The sequence below is a fragment of the Seriola dumerili genome, unplaced genomic scaffold, assembly GCF_002260705.1.
Source record: "Seriola dumerili isolate Sdu_G_001 unplaced genomic scaffold, Sdu_1.0 BDQW01000409.1, whole genome shotgun sequence".
NCBI classification, from domain to species: domain Eukaryota; kingdom Metazoa; phylum Chordata; class Actinopteri; order Carangiformes; family Carangidae; genus Seriola; species Seriola dumerili.
Window position 1 is genome coordinate 1,211,555 of NW_019174664.1, and position 22,677 is coordinate 1,234,231.

The 22,677-nt window shown below is 40.5% G+C and overlaps 1 protein-coding gene across 3 annotated transcripts in view; it reads left to right on the forward strand.

Moving 5' to 3' along the window:
* Nucleotides 1–22,677, forward strand: part of LOC111233590 (immunoglobulin superfamily member 21-like) — a 173,185-nt gene that overhangs the window by 140,864 nt on the left and 9,644 nt on the right. For 2 of the 3 annotated variants that reach the window (XM_022761444.1, XM_022761445.1), the window contains exons 6-8: nucleotides 2,510–2,625; nucleotides 14,430–14,910; nucleotides 20,559–20,659. In XM_022761444.1, coding sequence (XP_022617165.1) covers nucleotides 2,510–2,625; nucleotides 14,430–14,910; nucleotides 20,559–20,659 — 698 coding nt within the window. The remainder of the gene's footprint in view (nucleotides 1–2,509; nucleotides 2,626–14,429; nucleotides 14,911–20,558; nucleotides 20,660–22,677) is intronic. The other variant, XM_022761446.1, reaches the window with a different exon arrangement.

Genomic DNA, 22,677 nt, shown 5'->3' on the forward strand with positions numbered 1-22,677 from the left:
TTCTACATATTGTTTTAGTAAACTTGACTGTGGTGACTTTTTCACATTTCAATTCATAACTTTCTCTGTCCCTGTTTGGTATGAGCACTATATCAGCATCAACGTACAAGACAGTAACCTTGTCAAGTGAGAAATTTAATTATTTATGTGCTGTTTGCAAATGACTCGTACGCAGGCCTCAGTAAGCGTTTGCACCGAGAGGCAGACGCCCCCATTTAACATACCCAGCAGACAGCTTAAAAACAACCAACTGCAGCACACCAAAAAAAAAAAAAAAAACAAGGGAAAAAATTTAGCTCAACCTTAACAAGTGGGCGAAGAGAGAGATGCAATTAAATGAGGTATGAAAGGCTTAGACTCCATCTCCATCATCACAGAAAACATCTTAATCCTACACTGGGGCTGTCGTGTTGCTCCTCACTGTAGGTCCTGGTTTTAATCATGTCAAATACCTCACCAAGGCTTACTCCCGTCTTTTCCTTTGACTCCCATTAGGGGGGGGGGCCCAACCAACCCTCACCCACAGGGTAGAAAACAATAGAGCATCAGGATCAATATGCAGCTCCCCAGAACTAACTTGACTGTGAGGAATTCTTTATCTGCATTTACAAGGTTGTGTTAGTGATTTCATTCTAACTAAACAAAGCATCTTGTTACTACCGCTTTGAAGAAGTACTTGTCTGGGGATTATCAATACTTATCAGTCAAGTGTAAACTTTGCGATTTGACAGTAATTATTTTTAATCTAATGAGATTGGATTTTGTGAGCTTAGCTTTGTGTAAATTAAATGTGTGTGTGTGTGTGGCTCGGTGTGTTTAAAAAATGCAGATTGCTGCAAAAGTCTCGCTCCCTCTTTGCGTTCACAGCCGCTAATGTTGTGAAAACGAATCATAATTTTTAACTGCATTGTACAGCAGCACTTGAAGAACTTTAAAAACTGACAGTGGTGTTGTTAATATATGTACTGGACTTCAGCAAGCTTTTACAAAGTGGTGTATAATGCCGTTTTATGGAATAGAGCAATCAATATCATCTATAAAGTTAGATTGTTTTTTTTTTATCGTCTCTGCATATTAGCGCAACGTCACCAGAGGCATTTCGGCACTCGACACGGCTTCTGTGTCGAGCACTGGAGCGTGATTGGTCAGGAACAGGCACCTCTGACAGCTTATCATATGCCAGGTTGAAACAGGCTTGTCAGTAAGATAATGGAATGTTCTAAGGTTAATTTACAACCATATGAATCCCATCAATAAGCAATTAAGAGGTGCGGAAACACGGAGGCGCCCAGGCCAGCAGCTGAAACCCCCACCAACCCCCACCTGCTTTTAATCAATTAATTGCTGTGACATGTCGGTTTAAAACCGCTTGATGGATTTAGACATAAAAGTGACGCATGGACGTTTCTTATTGCCGTATCTCTCTTAAAGCGCGGCTCGTGCATTCAGAAGATTCAGAAGTAACTTTCCTTCTCTCACCTCACGCAGTCATTGACAGATTTCACAAACGCTCCTCGCTCTGATTGGAGCTCAACTGAAGTATTCTTAAAACATTGCACTGCCAAATCTGGAGGGAGCTAATATGTCATACAACTATTCAATGCCTATGCACGACGGTGCAAGAAAAAAGCCTCACAGAGAGAAGGCAGGTAGATATGCGGAATACATGAAAATCTCATCTGCATTTTAAAACCTCCTCAGCCAGTGTTTTGAAAAAGTGCCTCATCAAAATTCATCTGGTCCTCGTGCAGCTGGCCATCATCTGCTGCAGTGTCATCGGTTAAAACTTGCTTGTTGATATTTGATATCCCCCGAATCAGGTCTATGAAGTGTTCGCGTTCGTATTTAAGCCGCTGTACACGGGACTACAGCCACTGCATGTTGAACAGCTGATTTACCGGGGGATGTTGGGAGATTTCCATTCATCACCTCCTCCTCCTCCTCCCAGTGCTGCTCTATAATGCTGTGAAGTCTCGCTCACATGTTTTCCCTTTACACTACCATGACATACTTGGTGGGATCCCTAGAGAGATTCAGACAGAGGGGTTAGTGATAAGATATGTATGAGATTTTCTACCTTATCAGCTTCATCCGACTCACATGCGCCCTGGGGAGTTTGAACATACTGTCCCAACCATTCAGTTACCATTTTAAGTGGAGATTCTCTCAGCGGGTTCTTGCTTTCTTTTGAAAATAGATAAGGTGGATAAGATAAAGCAGGTCTGAGGATTTGTTTTAGTCGGTTTTATTTTAAACATCTGTGCACAACAGCATTGCTCTTCCTCTGCTCTCACTTTCTTGTTCTTTGCTCTGCTGTCACTGTTGCCAATGCTCCATCTATACGTACAACCCGAAGAAGACACTTCATCACAAAATAACTCCTGGAATGCACCGAGCAAGGGGAAGCGGATGTTTTCCAGCGGCTTCAGAATATCTGAGGTTGCATTTTGTGTCTATCAAATGTGTGTGGGGATGTTGTTTCACAGAGCTTTTGTCCTGTCCTCAACAGCACCTCCAAACAACATATCGGTGGTGGCAGAGAATACTCCAGCCCCATTCAGTCGATACCAAGCCCAGAATTTCACTCTCGTCTGCACCGCAAAGGGAGGGAAACCGGCCCCATCGGTGAGTTGCTGTTGAAGATACGTACGCCATGCTGCTTGTCCATGAGGGATCTGTCTTTACAGCAGAAAGATCCCTGTTGTTTACAGAGGAAAAGAATGTGCACAGCACGTTTTTTTTTTTTTTTTTTTTAGATATCGGCACACAGGCCAGTAAGAGTCATAAATGTTTTTTGATATTCCAGTAAAAACCCTCTGACAACAGCATAATCCTCAACCCATAGATATCCACTCCAAGTTCCACTCAGATAGTGTATTCTTGCAGTCATTTAAAGTAGCTGTCACCAATACTCCTGTTGCCTTCATCACAGATTGACCTGTGATTGATTACCAGCACTAATTTAGTCATGCAATGTAGTCATTAAAAAGGTAGATCAGATTTAGGAAACAGACACATTAGTGTTATTGATGGTCACATTCAGGGTGATTAATCTAATCATAGTGACATGACGGTAATGATCGCACACAGAAGTCTGACTGTACACTCTCATGCACATGCACATGCAGGAACACACCAGTGTGCACATGCAATCTAGCACACATACGTGTACATGCCCTATTTTTTCTCAACTTTTTGAAGTAAAGGCAAATATCTGAAGCATATGCTCCTTTGTTTGGTGGCATATGAGCTTATGGACACTGTTTGAGAGCAGCCACTCGCTGTTTGTTCCCACCGGGTCATTAATCATTGTCCATGGGTGTATGGTAATAGACTCCAGACCCTGAGCACGCCTATCTCCTGCAATTATGAGCCCAGTGAGAGGTGAATACAAGGTGAATATGATTTCCGCCTCTCAGGTGCTTCCTGGTTGATGGTGTGAGGAGTGAGGTTCCCCCCCCTGTTGTGATTTCACAGGGAGCCTTAAGCCATTAAAGCTCAGCACTGCTGGATCCTTTTTTCAAGGCTTAATGGAGGAAGGGAGATCTAAGAGGTTTCAGCTGGTCAGTAAGCCCCGGACGTTCTCTGTGTCACTGGCCAAGTCACATTTCTGATAATTAGATTTGTCATTGACTCAGCAAGGAAATGATCTAAATCACTGACTTGACATAATAAGAAAAATTCTAGTTGCAGATTCAGGAAAAAAATGCATCGGTATAAAACATACTGAAAGGTTTAGATATTGCTATAGAATGCATAGAAACATTTCTCTGCAAAGACAGTTTAAGGTAATTTTAATTCAGCAGTTTTATCACCTAAGAGTGGTACTACACATCAATGCAATCTAAAGAAGCAATTTATTTCATTCACTAAACCACAAAGCTGTCCTTTCATTGTTAAATAGAATAGTATTGTTAACAGAAATCTAAGAAAATAGACAAACGATCAAGTGTCATTCAAGATGTACTGAACACAGTGTAGGTGATGGAAATGGTGCAATGAGGAAATAGCAAGTTGACAAGGCATTGCAAGTGTTGCACATTTAACATTTTAACATTTTTAGTGTAAGAAAGGTAGCATGCTGTATTGTAAGATAAAGCAATAGGAAGACATGACAGCTGCAGGATCGGTGAAAGTGGCAGTAATGGAGAAAAAGCATGGAATTAATTAAAAATAATGAGCTATGCGGGTTGTCTGTGTATCAGACAGGAGAATACAGATATTCTGAACTTTTATCACAGTAAATTTTTCTTTTCACCATTGAGATCCAGCTTCCAGACAAAGCCGTTTTGAAACAAAATACATTTACTAGAGTTTCTGGACAGTAATCTTAGAGGAAACACTGAACCCAATATCTTCCTAAATATAACAAGACATATCTCCTACATCTTCAGATTGGCTTATTACATTACTAAAGTGGTTTTTGGAACAAATTGTATTTTACCAGAGAAACAGAGACAACACTGTTACACTTTTAAAAAATCCTGCACACCCACACAGGTGTTCTCAGTTATTCTGTTTGAGTTTGGGTGGAGCTCCATTCTGCTGAAAGTTAGCCAAAGTCAGAAAACTTCATATATATATATATATATATATATCATTTTTTTTTTTTTCTTTTTTTATTTTTTAGGGTTGTCTACCACTTGGCAGAAAGAAAACTAACAGGAGAGTCAGGTGTTAGTCAAACACAGTTTGCTCAAACCCACACAGTCCTGAGAAGAGGTTTAATCAGCCAATATAAGCGAAAACACCTGTGTGTGAAGGGCCTGTTATGTTCCCGGTGCTGTACCAGGATGGAAATGATTTGCTAAAATTATATTCATGATTCATTGTGTGAGCGAGAAAAACTATTGGAGGAAAATTTACTTCCACACCTTGCACGTTGTGCATGGAAGATGACTAATTTCAGCCTCATGCTACATCCTATAGGCAAACAGACACTGTGTTTACACCGAAATGACGCGAGATCTGAAGTCAAGTCTGCCCGACCCACAGAAAGTGAAAAAGAAATCGCTTCCAACTTGGAAAGCTGCATTGCATCTGCGGGGAGTTGATCACGGCCTGTCAAATTTGCTGTATACTGTTGGACTAAATCAAAACCCAGTAAACAAACTCTGACAGGTTTCATGGATAGATTTTTAGAAGTATAGTCTCACCAGGCTCCCCAGTCCTGCAAACTTTCAACACTTTAATCTCCTTTGAGATCTTATACCGTGGTCCACAGTCAGTAGCGGGAAATATTCATTTGTAAATGACATGGAAAAAAGTTCAGTCCTCGGAGAAGTAGCTTACTTTCATATTTGTGTTTGGTGTATTCTCTGTGCTCGGTCGTCTAAGTTGTTACTCTTATATCACAGCAGGTTATCTCTGTAGCAAACTGTGTTTAGTCGTTAAATGTGGTCAAATGATCTGTGGAATTTTGGCGTACCAAGTATATTTATTGTGAAATAATGAAAGCAACACTTCTAGTTACTGTCAAGTAATAACCAGCGGCAAAAAGGACGGTAACAAGTTAACAATTCACTGTTGTGATGATATTCTTAATTATTATATGGTCGGCATATTATTACAGTTGACTTGATCCCCATTCAGTTTTGAGAATGAGCACAAATATTACATTTAAACTGTGACCATTTGTTCTATTTATGCTGTTGTCCATGGTCATGCTGCATAACAAAACCTCATTATTAGGTTTGTAAGTATTTGCTTGAATGTTGCTGCTTTGGCCCAGTTATGTGACTGCAACTTCAAACGGCTCCCTTTCCTTTTTGATGAAACTCATTTAGTTTTCGTCGGTGCTGCCCGGGGGCTTGTTGCAAAATGAGCTGTTGTCAGCTCTATTTTCAATGTCATATCATTGCAAGCCTGCTCTCAATAGTGGCTCACAACTTACAAAGAAATTGGGCTGATTTACTGAGGCAGTGTTTAAAAGCTGCTAAATATGACCATTGTTTGGTATTTCTCTCGCTAAATTATCTTTCATTCTGGTACCTCAGATTCTGAAATGAAATGAATTGATCCCTCAACAGACAGAATATAAAGATTGTCCTGCAAATAATATGTGTTCATGGATTTAAGGTCAAAGAAATTCTATATCTACATTATTTTCAGTCCTGCAGCATGTGATTGTGTTTCATATCTTCAGCCATTCTTTATCAAAATGAGGTTTACAAGAGATACAGAGTGAATGTTGAAACTGACATTGGTTTACTGAAAGGTCAAATAAATCATTTTTTCAGGGCATTTTTATGCCTTTATTTGACAGGGATAGTGAGGACGGACAGGAAACGTGGGGAAATGCGACAAATGGCCCAGTCGGCCGGGAATCAAACCAAGGACTCACTGCTAACCACTCAACTATTGGGTGGCCCCATAGATTCATTTTAAACCTGCAATAACTACAATACTTTTTGTTTGCCAGGGAGCAGCGGAAACTATGTCGATGTTGTGAATCACCTTTTAAGCACACATAACTTCTGCCATTAGGGGTCTCTCAATCAAAACATTAACAAAAGACGGCGTTGAGTGACGTCATGAAATAGCTTGAGATCATGGGAGTTGTTCTCTTCACCACCATAACTGTAAGCTTCCCCCAGTTTGGATGCCTTCAGTATCGGTCGTTCAGGACGTTTTTACTGGGAGCCGAATTATCCACAGAGGTCTCCTCCTCTCCAAAACAAACAGACCAGGGGATTTAAACTGATAGAAAAACTGAATAAAGCAGTTTCACTTTAAGAATTTGTGATTCACTAATGCAGTTCAGCTGACACAGGACGTCTCCAGCGGCTGGGGGCTGAGCCGTCTAACATTTGCTTGGCTTTTTTCTCTGATAACTTAAGATCCAGACGTGCGATCACTAAAATCCTTCATGTGGTTATCATATATAGTTGAAAACTACCAAGGTGTAAAAATTGTATTACACAGGCAGGCAACCACAACACCGCAGACGCGCATAGGGGACATGACGTCCAAATGAAACGGACCATTGCAATGTTTAAAATCACGTATTTCTTTAGGTTTGAGAATTGCTGAAAACATTTGGGATGATGTAAGTGCACAACTCAAAAACATAGGTCAACAACAACATAGGTCTAGTCATTTTTAGACATTTTATTGTGGAAAAGTTACATATTATAACTTTAAGTTAATACTTGTTAGCAAACAGTTGCTTATTTACACAACCAGCTATTATTGAGCAACACTATCATTCATTTGGGGTCATGTCTCTGATCACCTAATGAATGTAAGTCACTACAAACTACCTCTTTCACACAGACACCTTCATTTCATTGTCATTTGATATATTGATATTATAGACTCTTTACAAATTAGGTCATGTTAATGTCATTTCACTCACATTCGATTTATTCTTATTTTATTTATCACAGTTCTATTTCCTGTGCCATGCCCGGCCCTCTCGTGGCAAGCCGTGCTTAGACCATGGCTGCTGTTAGAGAGGAGAGAAATAGGTAGGAAAGACAAAGAGCTTCTGATTATTCTGCAGATCAGCCTGAATCCCTGCAAGTAATTAAAACAAAACAGCCGCTGAGGCTAAACAATGTTTGTGCTGTAAATGTTATTTTTATCATCACATTTTCACATAAATTGTCTTGTATTTTAATATTTAAAAATAAGTGATGTTAAATTAACAGATAAAAAAACCACAAACAAACAAAAAAATAAAAAAAATGAAAATAATGAGCTAACATCAAAAAATGGGAGCAAGAGTGGAGAGAAAAGTGAAACAGAGAGAGAGAGAAAGAAAACTCTGCATCAGCATGTAAAACTCTTATAGCTACTTTACTTTCATTCTCTACCTGAGCTTTATGGACAGAACAAATGAGTCTTACCTCTTATGCTACACTTTTAGCACATAAACATGCTGCCACAGTCATATTTTGGCTCTGCTGTGTTGAAACCATAGTGTCATAGATCACAACAGCCTTAAACTTGTCTCACTGTGGAGCAATGAGTGCTTTTATACAACATTAAATGCAACATTTCTTTCATCCTAAACAGGGACATAAGCTTTGTGTTTGTTTAGATAAATTTGCTTTGGCTCTCCACAAAGAAAAGATGACGCTGCTATGCAACATCTTTTTGCATCCTTCCAGCATCCAGTGTAATGTCTGACACTTAATTCTGGCTTAGTGTGGACGTTTGAAAACCTTAAAGTTCATACAACATTCCTGCTGTTGCATGTCTACTTACACTAATATTAAAAGCAGTTTTAGAATTCCTCTACTGTTTCTTCTTCAGGCTCATTATGTTCTTTTTTTTATTGGTTCTTCAAATGTCACAACAGGATTGAATAAAAAATTTACATGCAGGATGCACAGCCAGTGATGTTAAATGGTTTGGGTTTTTCTCTTTTTCCTTTCCTAACAAAGGAAGACACTTAACAGGTGACAGTATTTGAAATTTGTTTTAGCATTTAATTAAAGCAGTAGCCTGGTTCCAGGCCTCTGACTCACCGCACACATCTATTATTTGCTCAGATGTTCAAATAGATCTGCTCTTGTCCTCATTGCCTACGGTTTCTCCCTGTATACAAAGCTAGCTACATAGCTAGCTAGCTAGTGACAAATAGCAACTAAAATAACTATTGTTAAATAATAGTTTTTCAAATTATGTGAAAAATGTTCCTAGAGCAGCTGCTGCCACCGCGTCCATTTTAGGTCAAATGGCTGTGTCAAAAGAAATTAAATACCAAAACATTTTAGAGATGGTATAATCACAAATGGGCCCTTACGTAGCATTAAGCATCAACAAAGGTTGATGGTTACTTCCTGTCTAGTACAGACTAGACTGCACTCTGATTTGAGGTGTTGTGATTTATGATTTTGAGAAACATGCATTTTCCATGGCCCTGCATTCTTAAACATGCCTCAAATTATCTATCCTCTGCACATGTCGCTGAAATAATGTGTCTCATTTTTTATCCTGTCATCCTTGCGTCATAAAATGTAATGCTATATTGGCCTAGCAGAGTAGTGTGGTGGTATATTTTGTATCTCATTCTATAATTTACTGTAATACACATTAGATTCACCATATTTACACATGATCCTGCTGTGTGAAGTTTACTTCTATTACATCATTACGTAAATTCTGCGTCTTGAAGTTTATAGTTTTTGGAAATACCCAACATGCCAAATTCTCCCAGTGCTGCTTTGACAGAGCTGTATATAATGGACTGCATGTGTTAAAAATGTCTGGTATTATGTTTCAAGATCTGTCAGTATCTGATGCCACTGAAGCAAGCTGGTGACGTATCAATAATAGCTCCCCAGTGCCACTCATTAGAACATCCTCAGAGTACAAGCAAGCACTGATTGAAAAGAGGAAAGATAATGACAGTTAATAATAAGAAGGAAAGCTGATTAAGTCATGGTCAGGATCCTTCTCTCTGCCTCTCTCCTCCTTCTCTCCCCTTTTCTCTTGGTTCTTCTCTTTCACTGATTCATTCTGTCACCATGAAAATTACCGCCTTGTCCTTTTGACACCGCCATGATTAATTGCAGCAGCACAAAGGTGTATATGGACCAATGCATGATTGTTACATTTTCAGAAAAAAGGTTTCGGATTTAAGATGTTGGTGAGGTGGGGGAGGCTTGGCAGTGTGCAGAGTGCAGGTGCTTTCATCCCTGTCTATTCACAGGGAAAATGCAAAAACCCTTCTCATGCCATCCCAGCTTAATTTCACCACTGCCATGGCATTGTGTATGGGCTACTGCTTAGAATTACATCTCTCCTTTTTTTCTGTGCTAATTCATTTCAGAATGAAGTAAGTGGTTTGTGTCTGGTTTCATTGTCTGCACATATTGGACTATGAAGTATTTGGGGATTTATAACAGAGGCGTGATTGATAATCACTTTATTCCGTGCAGTAACACAGTCTGTAAGAGAACAATACAACAGCAATGCCAAAAACACTCAGAAATCCCCTTTTACATGAGAGCAAGCACGACTTTCCAAGTCCGACAGCAGCACAACGTAATACCTAACAAGCCAATTAGTTGATTAAAGACAATATAGCCATTTTGCACCTTCCTCTGTGTGCTTGCTAAACTACAAATGTGCTGTTCCTGAGAGGACACGTTTGGAAATTTCAAGATTCAAACAAAGAATTTCAAACCAACTTAAAGGACAAGAAATAGCACTGTCCAATAACCATTTTTGTTTTATTGTACGGCATAAAAAAACCCCATCTCTTTTATGAATACACAGTGGATGCCTGATAATCGAGTGAAAGGCAACTCATCTAAAGCAGTACCCAACAAAAGTGCCCATGTCATTTTGTGAAATGCAACCATTTATTAGAGACATGTATCATAGTGAGAGACACCCTCAGTGTTATTTTGGCAGCTTTATAATCACTTGTAGAAAAAAAAAAATGATTCAGTGTTTGCTTCCCCATTTGGACAGAATAAAAGAAGTGATGTTTCCTGTTATCTCTGTCTGTCAAACAAGGAAAAGTGGGAAATGAGATTTTAGCAAATTTGTAGGTAGCTTAAAGGAATACAGACCCAGTTTAAAGTAATGAGAGATGTCTCCTTAGTTGTGCTTAGATTTTAGGATGAATTGCAGATTGGTTCGTATTAATATTTACAAAGATACGGGATCCTGGCGGCTCATTTTGTTGTCACACGCAGCACGCCACCTCTCTCTTCCTTCTTATTTGTGTGTCCAGTAAATTCAGAAATGCCACATAAAAAAAAAAAAAAAAAAAAAAATTCAAAGCACATTTCAACACTTTGGAAAGTCGTCAGGTCGTGGCCTTGCAGAACAGCATTCCACTCAGTCCAAAGACACGATTTGTTAGACAATAATTGAATAATTGAATATTTTTGATATATTCAAAAGGAAAGTAAAAGTGCTCATTTTTCACATTTATTTAATTTATAACAATAGTGATTGTGAGAGCTCTATTAAAGCTAACACATTGTGCTGAATGATATTCAGCTCAATATGATTCACTTGTAGTCTTAAAGTAATTGCTGTCTACATAGCTGGAGCATTAGTCACAAAACACATTACAATGACATAAGTTTAACCCTGAAAGAAAGAGGAAGAGTCATCATCAGCACTGAGTGCAACACATGACTCAGTTCACACGACTACAATAGTCTAATATCTATACATGTCTGTTTATGTCTATGTCTGCAGTATTTCCATAGCCATTAACTATATGGGATCGGTTCCTAGTAATGAAAGGGGAAATGAAAAAGGAGCAGAACTGCAGGATAATGACACAGAAATAACACTTCACTCTCTCGCCCCGCAGCAACTTATCTGTCATCCCATTCATTCATGTCTTTGATGAAACATTCATTGATTCCTTTTTTTATACATCAAGCAGACAGGTGGCAAAGAAAGATATTTAGTCACGGTGGGATCGCTATGAAAAGGTAAACTGATGCTTGATATTTTGCTGGAGGTTACACCTCAATAGGGGTGTTATTTCTGACTCCTCCAGAGCACTCACAACATAGGGCTTCATGCATTATGTTAAGTCATGTGGATGTTTAATCAGCATTTCCTTTATGCCTATAAATTAACTTGTCTGTTAATGTTTATAGAAACAAATCAGTTATCTCGGCTCACAGAATTAATTCCCTATTATACCCACACATAGCCAACACAGGTGTTATTGTGTACCGGCATCATTTTGTCCAACAAAAGCCGCAGAACAGGTGCATGGATCGTTCTAATCCACGCTGCTCTCCCTCCACCTGCTGTGATAATTAATGAGGTGTTTTAATACACAGTGAAAAAGCTCCTTCTCTTTGCAAGTTGTCGAGTAGCTGTAGGAATTAGCAGCAGACGCAATGGGGTCATTGTGGATCTGAGGTTGATGTTCCTACTTCCCATTGCATTATTGGATTTTAAAGTCTTGCCATACTTGAGTACATGCAGATAACGGGTGATGGATATTGAACGCCCTCACATGCTGAAATTCAACGCAGTGAGATGTGTTAATCAGTGAAACTTCATTTGTAAATTAGCCTTACTTGCTATGGCGGGCTATAATAGCATTGATTCATACATTTAGAGGACTGTTAATTCCAAAGGATGACAAGTAGCTGGATCCTGTGGATGCAGAAATAAATCACAAATATGAAGAGCTGTTTGTCTTTGCACAAAATGTGTAAGAGTACGTAGTAGAGTAGTTTACCCGAACCTTAGCTAATTTGAAATGAACATACAGAATAACCTGATTGGAGTGTAACCATTTATCTTTGCACCTCTGTGTGTAGTGAACCTTGGCTTCTCTTACCCTTTGGAGAACTTTTTTATTATAAATCTTATAACAATATCGTGTATGTGTGTGTGCAGTACACTAATTAAAAACTAAGGTTGTACATGTAGGAGTAGTCATTAGTCATCTTTTAACAGTAGATTGCACCAGTGTGAGAGTTCAGAATTTTTCCAACAAGGGCCATTTATTATCAGACTTGATAATAACTGAATGTAAAAAAAATAAAATAAAATAAATTAAACATGTACTTCAAGTGCTCAAGTCTGTTTTCCCTCTAATGAAACATCTGATTAAATTTAATGAAAATCTATTGAAATAAATAATGGCTGATGATGTGTTTCAACCTCTACAGTCGCATCCCAAAATGAACAAACAAATTTAGAAAGTTTTAAAGAGAAGCCCTTGATCTGTACTGAAAGAGCACTGCAGGTAGATGGGGCCACAGAGCAATTCAAGGCCCACAGGTAGAAGCGCAAGGTTGGTTGGGAGGAACTGTCATTAACGTTTTTTTTCTAATCCATACTGACAACAATCAGCTCTGCCTTTGAGCAAGGGTACCCAGCCCCATGTGGATGTGTACCAGCCAGCTCTGATGGCAAGCATTAGAAAGTTTTTTAGAGTTGGCTATAAATACTGTGATACAACCCAGCAGCACAACACAGCTTGTAGTATAATGATGTTGCATCTGTCCTGGCAAACATAACCTCAGCAACAAAGGGGCCCACACAGGCAGCCTCCATCTATCAAATAAAGTCGCTGAAATAAAGGTTCAATTGAACGAAACAAAGAAAAATGCCCGTTTAAAAGTAAATCTCTCCACTCATAAATAAATGCGCAGCATTCGTTAGAGCTTAATGTTTAAGTTTGTTATGTGTCTGTTCATTTGAATTGAACTTGACAGCATTGTTAGTTGAAGTGTTGAGGAAACAAGACACATTGTCACACTAAAAGTGAATAATTTTTCATAGAAAGGGTCTCGTATTGTAAAGCTGCATTGTGGTCCAGGGATTATAGAATCAATCCCTATTGTGAATGTAAAAATATAATTTGGAGCTATTCCTCAAGAGCTTGGCCTTATCCTCACTTGTTTATACTCATTATTGCCGTTTACCCACTGGAAGCATCAGCCCTGGAGGTGGCACCATATCAAAGAGAGCCCCAACCATCTCCAGACAAAAGCCTCGCACAATACAGTGAAACGCAGAGTTTACAATAATGACTCTTTGATTTTTTGGCAAATTGAATTCAAATGACCAAAGGTCGCCGAAGAAGATGTGGATTCAATGTTGTTTTCTTCAGAAACAAAAACAAGAAGGCGTATCTGCTCCAAAATATCAACACCACAGGCAGCGACTGCACAACCTTATTTCAATGCTAATATCTGGAGGTTATGTGCTGAAATGGGAGCATGAATTCCCTGTCAGGAGATCAGGCAGCCGGAGGTGTTGATAGACTCATGAAATGGTGAGGAAATTCCTGCAATATTCCCGAAAAACCCTTTAAGTGGCAGCACCTGTTACTATGGGACTGGCACAGCAGATGAGCCGGTTTAAAAATCATCTCTTAAAGCTGAACCCATCAATACCTTTATATTCACAATGAAAAAAAAAAAAAATATTACAACACGGAAGGTGTTTCTCATGCTGCACTTCCTCTCAGCTCTGCAGAGCATGTCAGGTTTTTTCAGCTCAATGTTTTGGTTTTTCCGTTTGCAAATGGTTGGTTCACTCTCACCACTCTCATCAAGCCAATTTGCAAAATATGCTTCTGTTTTCAGTGAAAAAGCTCTGTTGAACACATTGTGCGCTACCTGTTCATGTCACCATGTTGGCTGACAGTAACAAAGTCAGTAACTGGCTGGTGAGCACAGTGGAGCATTTAGCAGCTAAAGAACCAGATATGGTCCTCATGAGTTGGAGACAGAGCTAAAAAAAAAGAGAGGCAGTGTTGGACTTAATATGTCAGTGTTGTGTCTGCAGCTTCCTGTGCTGCCCCCTAATGGCCACAAAGTAGTTAACTTAAAAGTTGTACGTTGTTTGTTTCTGTTTTTCTGCAAGCATTCAGCGAAAATTATGTTTAGTAAAATCTATCTATCCATCTCTTGTTCCTTCTTTTAGCTCTCCTCTAGATCTGTTTCTCTATTTCAATACTGCTTGTTCTTTCGAAGGTCTACTTCAAGCGCGATGGGGAGCTGATAGAGGTGATCTCCTACACTCAACCCTCCACCGGCGAGCAGGGAGGCGGCTCAGCGGGAGTGAGGGGAGCTAGGCCGCTCATCAGCAGGGACCTCGATGACACTAAGCTTCAGCGGTCCCTCTCGCTTCTGGACCCGGAGGGGCGGTCAGCCCGTCTATACACAGAGAGCCCCCAGCGTGTCCACACTCAGGGCCAGCAGGCCTACGAGCCCAGCCCTGCGACAGAGGTCATCCCAGAGACAGTGGTGAGCCGGGAGTTCCCCCGCTGGGTGCACAGCACGGACCCTCTCTACTACTTCAGCCACACTCATCTCCCCCAGAGCGACGGCTCTGTGGTGGTGCAGGCCCGACTCACCTGGACCCTCAACCCTCAGCTGGATAATGACGCCTTGTTCAGCTGCGAAGTCAAGCATCCAGCGCTGTCCATGCCCATGCAGACAGAGGTCACTCTGGGTGAGTAGGTTCCGCACTAACTCATTGCTTTTGCAATTTATTCTCATTCCTCTACCACCCTTTCTCTCATCTGTCCTCTATTCCACCTACCACCGCACCTAAAACACTCCACCTAGACGCTCAAACACCCTTGTCTCATTTCTTCTCCCTTTTAATCTCCTGCTGTCTCCTTGTATCCCCTTGCCGCACTTGGAAACCGACTGGGCCCCCTTATGTCTCCCTTGCAAATGTACTCAGAACAACACTGATTTTCATTTGATGCCGCTTAATTGTGTTACAGCTGAGCAGATTGCGAGTTTAGTGGCGAATGCAAAACTACGAAGTGACTGACAGGGCAATTCATCGAGCTGTCTGTTGCTAGATTGAGTTAACTCAGTACCGTTATTGAAAAAGTCAACCTGAATTAGAGAAGTCAAATGAGAATTTAGACATGCTGACCAATGTTATGTCATTGGAAAGACGATCTCAGAGATGCTGCCCTTCTTCGAACTTCAATTAGCACCTGCCTGAAGCTCCTCAGTCTTGCACTTTAGTCTTTTAAAGAGAAATATAGCCTCTAAATTTCATCACTTAATTTCAAGGAGCGAAACACTATGGCAGTGTTTGTTTTTTTTTTTTTGTTCATCAGCAAACATCAAAGCAGTAGAAGTAGGGGCGTCGAGTGGCGCAGTGGTCTAAGCAGGCGCCCCATATGTAGAGGCTACAGTCCTCACTGCAGTCGGCCCCGGTTCAAATCCCGCATCGGACGGCCCTTTACTGCATGTCATTCCCCCTCTCTCTGCCTCCCCATTTCCTGTCTCTCTATACTATCCTGTCCAATAAAGGCACAAAAGCCCCCCAAAAAAAGCCAAAGAAGTAGTGATGCAGATACTGAATTCAGAAAACAGGAGTCGTACTTAAAGGGAAAAGTTAGCATTAAGTTTTAATAGTGTGTGATCCAAAAGAGACACATACACTCTGAGTTTTTTTTTTTTTTTTTATCTAAAAACAAAGATGGCTTCCAGCGCATCCAATTAACACTTCAAAGGCAATAAGTTGGCATGGTCCTCCTGGAGACAAGCCACGCAATCCTGACACGATAAACAGAGGCATTATCTTCCATGAGATGCAAGCGATGGTTGAAGGCAGGAGGAGATTGTGAGTGAGGAGGCTGTGGCAGGTACATGTTTGCTTGCTGCATAGTGTCTCACCGTCACTATTTTATCTCCCATTGCCACCTTTCAATTAATTAAAAGTGTCCCTCTTACTATGCTGGTGAGCGGCTGCGGTCACGCCAAGCCAACGTATACAAACTGTCTTTAATGTCTAGAAGTGGAAAGTCTTTAATGGGTTTAAAAAAATAATTGGCAAGTAGGTATTAGAAATCTCACGCAAACAATGCCTCAGCTGTGGTCCATTTTAAGATAAGTGATGAGTTGACATGCATAATCCGAAAGACAATCGGTACATTTTTTTGATGTAAGTCACTACTGCACAGTAAAACTTCCAAGTAGCAACTTGGAAGTTTTGGAAATTAAATGACTAGGATTTGAACTTAAATCATTGGAAAGACAGAGGCAAAAAATCCTTAGGCACCAGGTTGAACTATCGATTACTCCAGCTTTCTTTTGATGGTGCACTCACAGATTGTTGCTTGAGAAAGAGAAAAAAAAAAAAAAAAAAACTTTTGGTTTTTGGGTTAATTTCAGTTCTTCACTTTTTGTTTGCCAAGAAAGACTTCCTGCCAGAATCTATATACATATCTGGGTAAATAGGGTGAATCTACAGGGTCTCAATTAGTGTGGAAGGGACACTCCTTTCTGTTGTACCTTTTTTATCAATCGGTTTTCAGTTCACACTTACATGAAGAGAGTGCTTTTCCAGATCGAAATCTTGTGCAGGATATAACTCAAAGGACAAGGCTGGCATCATTTTGTAGGAAAACACCAAAGCCCCACCCTGTCTGCGCAGCCCCCAGCCCGATGTTTACTACTGAAGATGTAAAGCTTCAAAAAATAGTGCACAAATACATAGTTTATATATATAGTATATAATATATATAGTTTAAGCACCTGCTCACAGTGGTTTTAAGCAAACATTACTCAACAACATAAACAAGATAAATAGTGAATTTTCAGCTGTGTATTTATACACATTTGGTGCACTCTTGACTATTCATGCTAGCAGAAGAACCCACAGTATGTGCGAGTGACTTAAAATAAATTACAGTGACATTGTTCAAAATAATAACACGGTACTATTGTGTGGCTCTTTGATGTGTTTTTAATAGTGGAAAAGCAATGGAGGTCTATTGCAAAGAGTTACTGTGACTTATTTCACACTGCTTGTTCGTAGGATCAATTTATTGTTAGGTTTAATCTTTTCATTCGATTAGTAAACGTTAAGAGAAATATAAGCTTTCGCCAGCCATTTGCTTTAAATCATATCCAAGCAGACGAGAGGATCCTGTGTCTTAAGCCCTTATTTAGAAAAAACAATTGTTGCAATTGATTTTGTCACTTTTTTTATTTATTTTTTTTGTCAAATCGGAATATGTCATACCAGAAAATTGTACTTTAGTATCTAATAACTGTCACCGTCATATCCCAAGTGGATGGAAATGAAGTGCATCACATACAAGACGGAGACATCAGCATCAGTTGAAGGTATAATGGCATGAGCTGTCTCCTGCAGATAAAATGTCGCACTGAGGACTCTAACAGCTCTTTGCGTCTTTCACATGTTGATGATAAACAGATGACACACCCTGCGGGGAATGGGTCCTGTGAAACTCTTGTTAGATGTCAAAGGTGCTAATATTTTGACAAGCCTTCCTCTCTCTGTTTTGAAGTCATTAATTTATCACCACCTTTGTTCTTTTAAAGAGATGGAAGGAGCATCTCCAGACATCTAAAAGAAAAACAGAAAATGTGCGTTTGTTGATTCTAATTAGCACATTTATGTTATGCAGACATAAATCCATAATTGCACCCAGGCTCTGTCTTACTGTATACATACACACACGCTCTCCTGCTTCTCTCAGGTGTGTTTGGTCAGGAAATGAAAAGGAGGTCTTTGCAGTACCCATAAGTAATAAATCTTTCAGAGATTTAATATTGCCACATGAGACACAGCGACAGTCTGACAATCGACCAATGTTGTATTACACTTTGTGAATATTCATGGATGGCTTCGTGCTCCCCATACAAATGAACCCGAAGCCGGCGCCAGACCTTGGGAGTGTAGAGAAAGTGCTACACCTCTATGAGATCATGAGGCCGGTCTATTCTGCACTCCCGGACTGAATTCATGAACATAGCGCATCTTAATAATTAAAAGAAGTTCTTTGCTCTGGATTCAGATGAGCTAAAGTGTTTATTATTCAACACTATCGGACAAGTGGTGGGATTCTCATTTCATACACTGTACAGCATTGAGAAGAGATCCAGGCTTCCTCACATCTCGCAGACATTGCTTTGCCAGACTGCGATAATCAAAGAGCAGATGCTCAGTTTCAGGAAGGCGGCTGTGATCTCTGAGTATGCATGTGTGTGTATTTTTGGGGGGATTTTGTGTGCATGCATATATGTGTATGGTTATTTGTATGTAAATGCCTGTGTGTCTTTGTCTGTTTGCCCGTGCAAATATGGATTTGTTGTGTGTACCTAGCATGTTGTTTGCATCTGTGTTCACCTGCAGTTCAGCTCCACATTCTTCAACCTGTCGCATTTCGCTGCTTTGATTCACCTAGTCCAGCGTGTTAGTGCCAGATTCTCCACTACTGAGCGATCCAGGAATCAGTCAGGCCTTTTAAATTCAGTCGCATGCCTGTCCGGCTTCTCCGCTTCAACAGAACCAGTCACCCAGCTAATGTGACGGGTTCCCTTCAACTGCTTAAAGTCTGTTGTGGAGCTGGGCAGACCTGTTGATGTCTTGGCTTGGTATGAAAGCACACCTGATGCAGCGTGCGCAGTTGTTTTTCTCGAGGGCATGTTGTACTCTCTGACCCATCCTGAAGTGATAACAGCTCGCTCTTGCAAACTGAAGAAGTTGGGTCTTAGGTGACAGTCTCATGGGACCGTGGCTCATTTCCCCTGCGAGGCCCTCCTCCTCCTCAGAGAGAGGCTGTGTTATGTCCATCACACTGCATGCTGCCCTAATCAAAGGTGGTGACGTAGGACACCAACTGTCACTGTTGGAGCAAATCCCAGAAATCAGCCATCATCTTCCCCAGCCATATGCCTCGCAAGCTCTATGTGACGCCATGACACCAGTATTTAAAAATACTCTTCCGTTAGTGTGTGGGTGGTGGAAAGATGCTTCACGCTGCGATGCCAAAACTAGCCTGTGAAATGCCATCCATCTTCGCATGAGATGGAACATTTAGCCATGTCAAACTGCTCACATCATGTCTGTGGTTGGGTTGCCAGTATAAATACATGGATGTTTTCCTTTAATCTCAAAAAAGAAAAGTTACTCCAAGATTTTTTTCTTGGACTTTGCGCCAGTTTCTACTTCTATGCGCTGATTTTCTGGACAAATTAATCCGTTTATGCCGAATGAGAAGCCTGGCTAGTGGTGGTGAAAGTCTTTTTAAATTTGAATATCTGCTCTTCCCTCCCTTTGTGTCTCTCCAGTTCTCTCCAACCATTTCATGCAATTCAAATCTGTTTTATATAAAGATCCCAAGATGTGATTTACAGCACATGGGCAATGCCACATGCTCAATCCTATTTACAGATGTGACTGTGTAAGTCTTAATCCATTAGTCTTATGCAGGCTTGTAGTCAATGGCTGCCTAAGAAAAGGCCGTGCTTCATTAGCCACAGTGGACAGTTTGTCGCCAGATTAATAGCTAAAATACTGAGGTCATTTGTCTGTTTATTTATTTATCCTTTAGTTTAACTCATCAATGAAAACAAGCAACCAGTGTAAATTATTTATAAATTAACTAAAGGACTCCTGGGGTTGGACTTGTACAGGCGTTATTGATAGGTCGCCCTTAGCTTGAGTCTCATTGCATGCGCTGCTCAGCCCATTTGTCTAACATATGGAAGTGCGCAGCATGTGAAGCAGTTATCTTTTAGAGGAATTGTTAATCATCTCAAATCGTGCAGAACCGGCTTATATGGGCCTGATGCAGTACACTGTGCTGTTTAGCCGCAATGAGATGACTTACCTTTTTTATAACATTATGCAAATCACTCATTTTATCTTGACACTACATACACAGGACAATCACCAGCCCCTCACGATCTCAGAATATTACAATCTGCTGCCTGCTCCCTCTCCTGCTTGCACCCCATTGTTTTAGAGGGTCCAAATGAAAGCCATCTGGGGGCTGCTGTCCACACCAAGACAAGGGAATTAGCTCTCTGAGTGCCCCTTATCTCACTGCCTCCACACTCCACCCGATGCACTCCCATTCTCCTCTAGTAATGAGTATCTACCCAATTTAGTTCCTTTTCTCTCCAAGGGGGGATAAATCCAGCACAGTGCTTTGGATGAAAGAACCTGCAGGTCCCTCGCCTCTTGCCCCGTGACCTTAATTGACAGGAAATTGTATTTGTCTCTCTCCCTCTGTGACAAAACAGGTGTCCGGCAGGATTTGTTCTCCATGCTCAGTACAATGACCTTTCTCTCTTTGTCTTTTTTTTTTCTCTTTTCAGCTGCTCCTAAGGGTCCTAAACTCTTGATGTCCCCCAGTAGGGCAAAGGTAGGGGACACGGTGCGCATCACTGTGCAAGGATTCCAGGTAGGATCGCCTGGGGTAAGTGCATGGGGTTTGAAGAAAACGAAAAGCCACGTTTGCTCCAGTATAGACTGGTGCAAATGTGTACTTAAACCTGTGTGTTTGTCCTCTGTGGTGACCGCTCTGTTGGGCATGGAACGTTTTATATGGGCATATAGCTAATTTTGTCAAACTGTAAAATTTTGGTTTCTATGGGATATAAAATACTAAACATTGCATTTTTCAGGCTACTCAGTCAAGCCTCAGGCAATGAAATTTTAAACTAAAACAAATAATCAAAGTCAATTTATTTACAAATGGTATGATCTAAAGTCTATCAGATCTATCTGATGTCCATGTCCATCATTCTGAAGCCTAGTTTATATTTCTTCATTGAATCAACGCTGTATCTGCTTACCCTTCGCCTCAATCAACACACCATCTCGTCCGATGTCTTCTCTCTTTTCTGCGTTGCAGTCATTTCAGTAAAAGTAGCTATTGTTCAACATTTATTTTCTCCAACTCAACAATACAATCCGCTCAGTTTCAGTAGCCATTGTTTGAAGTACACACACATTGGCATAGGAACCCCGCCACCAACTAGTGTTTTTGGCGGTTGCAAAACACAGACCGAACGGCAAAGGCAACTTGCGTAGCCTACAGCGTAGATTTATGTGTCGATCCTACAGAAGTATAAACCGGGCTTTAGTCAACAGGCTGGCAACTTTGCTATTCAGTGTCATTTTTGCTGCTTTCAGACTTTTTGCTCCATAATCCCAAAGAAGGAGCTGAAAGTAACAGCAAAAAATATTGTCTTTGTGTCACTGTCATCCCCTGACAAAAAACAGCCGTATCCCCAGAGTGAACTGCCTGTGGACGGTCCTGATCTGTTTGACAGGGATGACACATTGAAGCCAGGCAGCTGGAGCCAGTCAGGTGGAGAGGATAGGACTAATCCTGATATAGCGACATGCTAATGGCCCATAGCACGAATCACCTGTGTTTTTCTTGGTCACTGCTTCAGGAATCTCTGTCATGAGTCAGATTTGTTATTTGATTTTATATTTGAAATATTTCCAAGTAAAATGAATGTTGCAGTATCTGTGCACCAAACTGCACAGATACTGCCATGTGCCCATGTCTGCTCCAATGACCTTGAGTTGCTTTTTTTTTTCTTTCTTTTTTTTTTTAAGGTTTTCTTTGAACAGTGTAAAGACTGGTTTTTATAAACAGGCTTGAGTGTGGCACACAGCCAGACGGAGCCTTCGGCAGCACAGGCATCAGTGGAGATTGATCAGAAAGTAAATTTCCCTTATCCTTCACTGGGCCTGGGCTTTAGGGTTTCACAAGTAGATAAGATTGTGTGTCAAGACTGATAATTTTGCCTCCCGCCTTTCTGATACAATAAGATGCCAGTTTCCCCTCCTGGTTTATTGTCTGAGGAATTTATTAAGGACAATCATCCTACAGTTTGGATTTTATTTTGTATTCCCTTTTCTAGTTGCCTTATGTATGAGATTAAATAGGGCAATGATGGTTTCAGCGGCACACTGCACAGATCTCTTTAATTTGGACTTCAAAGGCTCTTGGGGCTGTGTGACAGGAAGGTCTCACTTAAACCCTTTTAGTGTTTGTTTGTTATTTTGTTTTTTAATCTTAATGTGACCTTTTCCCACGAGCCCGTCCCAATCTACTAACTAATTTAACCTCTGTCATGATTTAAACACAGAGGCTGGAGAACTCATTCAGTAACGGTAACATTTATTTAAAAAGGATTTCACAGCACAGTTCACAGCAGCTTCATCACAGTTACAAGCTAGTACGTTAATGACTTTGACTTTATCAAACTATTTCAGTGGGTCACTTCAAGCTGTTAAGGGCACTCTCATGCCAAGCATGTTTTATCTGAACTCTGAAGTGTTTGGTTTGTTTGCATGTGATAATGATATCATTTGAACAAAATGTGCAGTTTTGAGTCAGTGGGGAGGGATGTTGACAGTGAGCAGTCCCCTGTGTTTGAAAAACCATGAAGCAAGGGTAAACTGAGGTGTGGACTG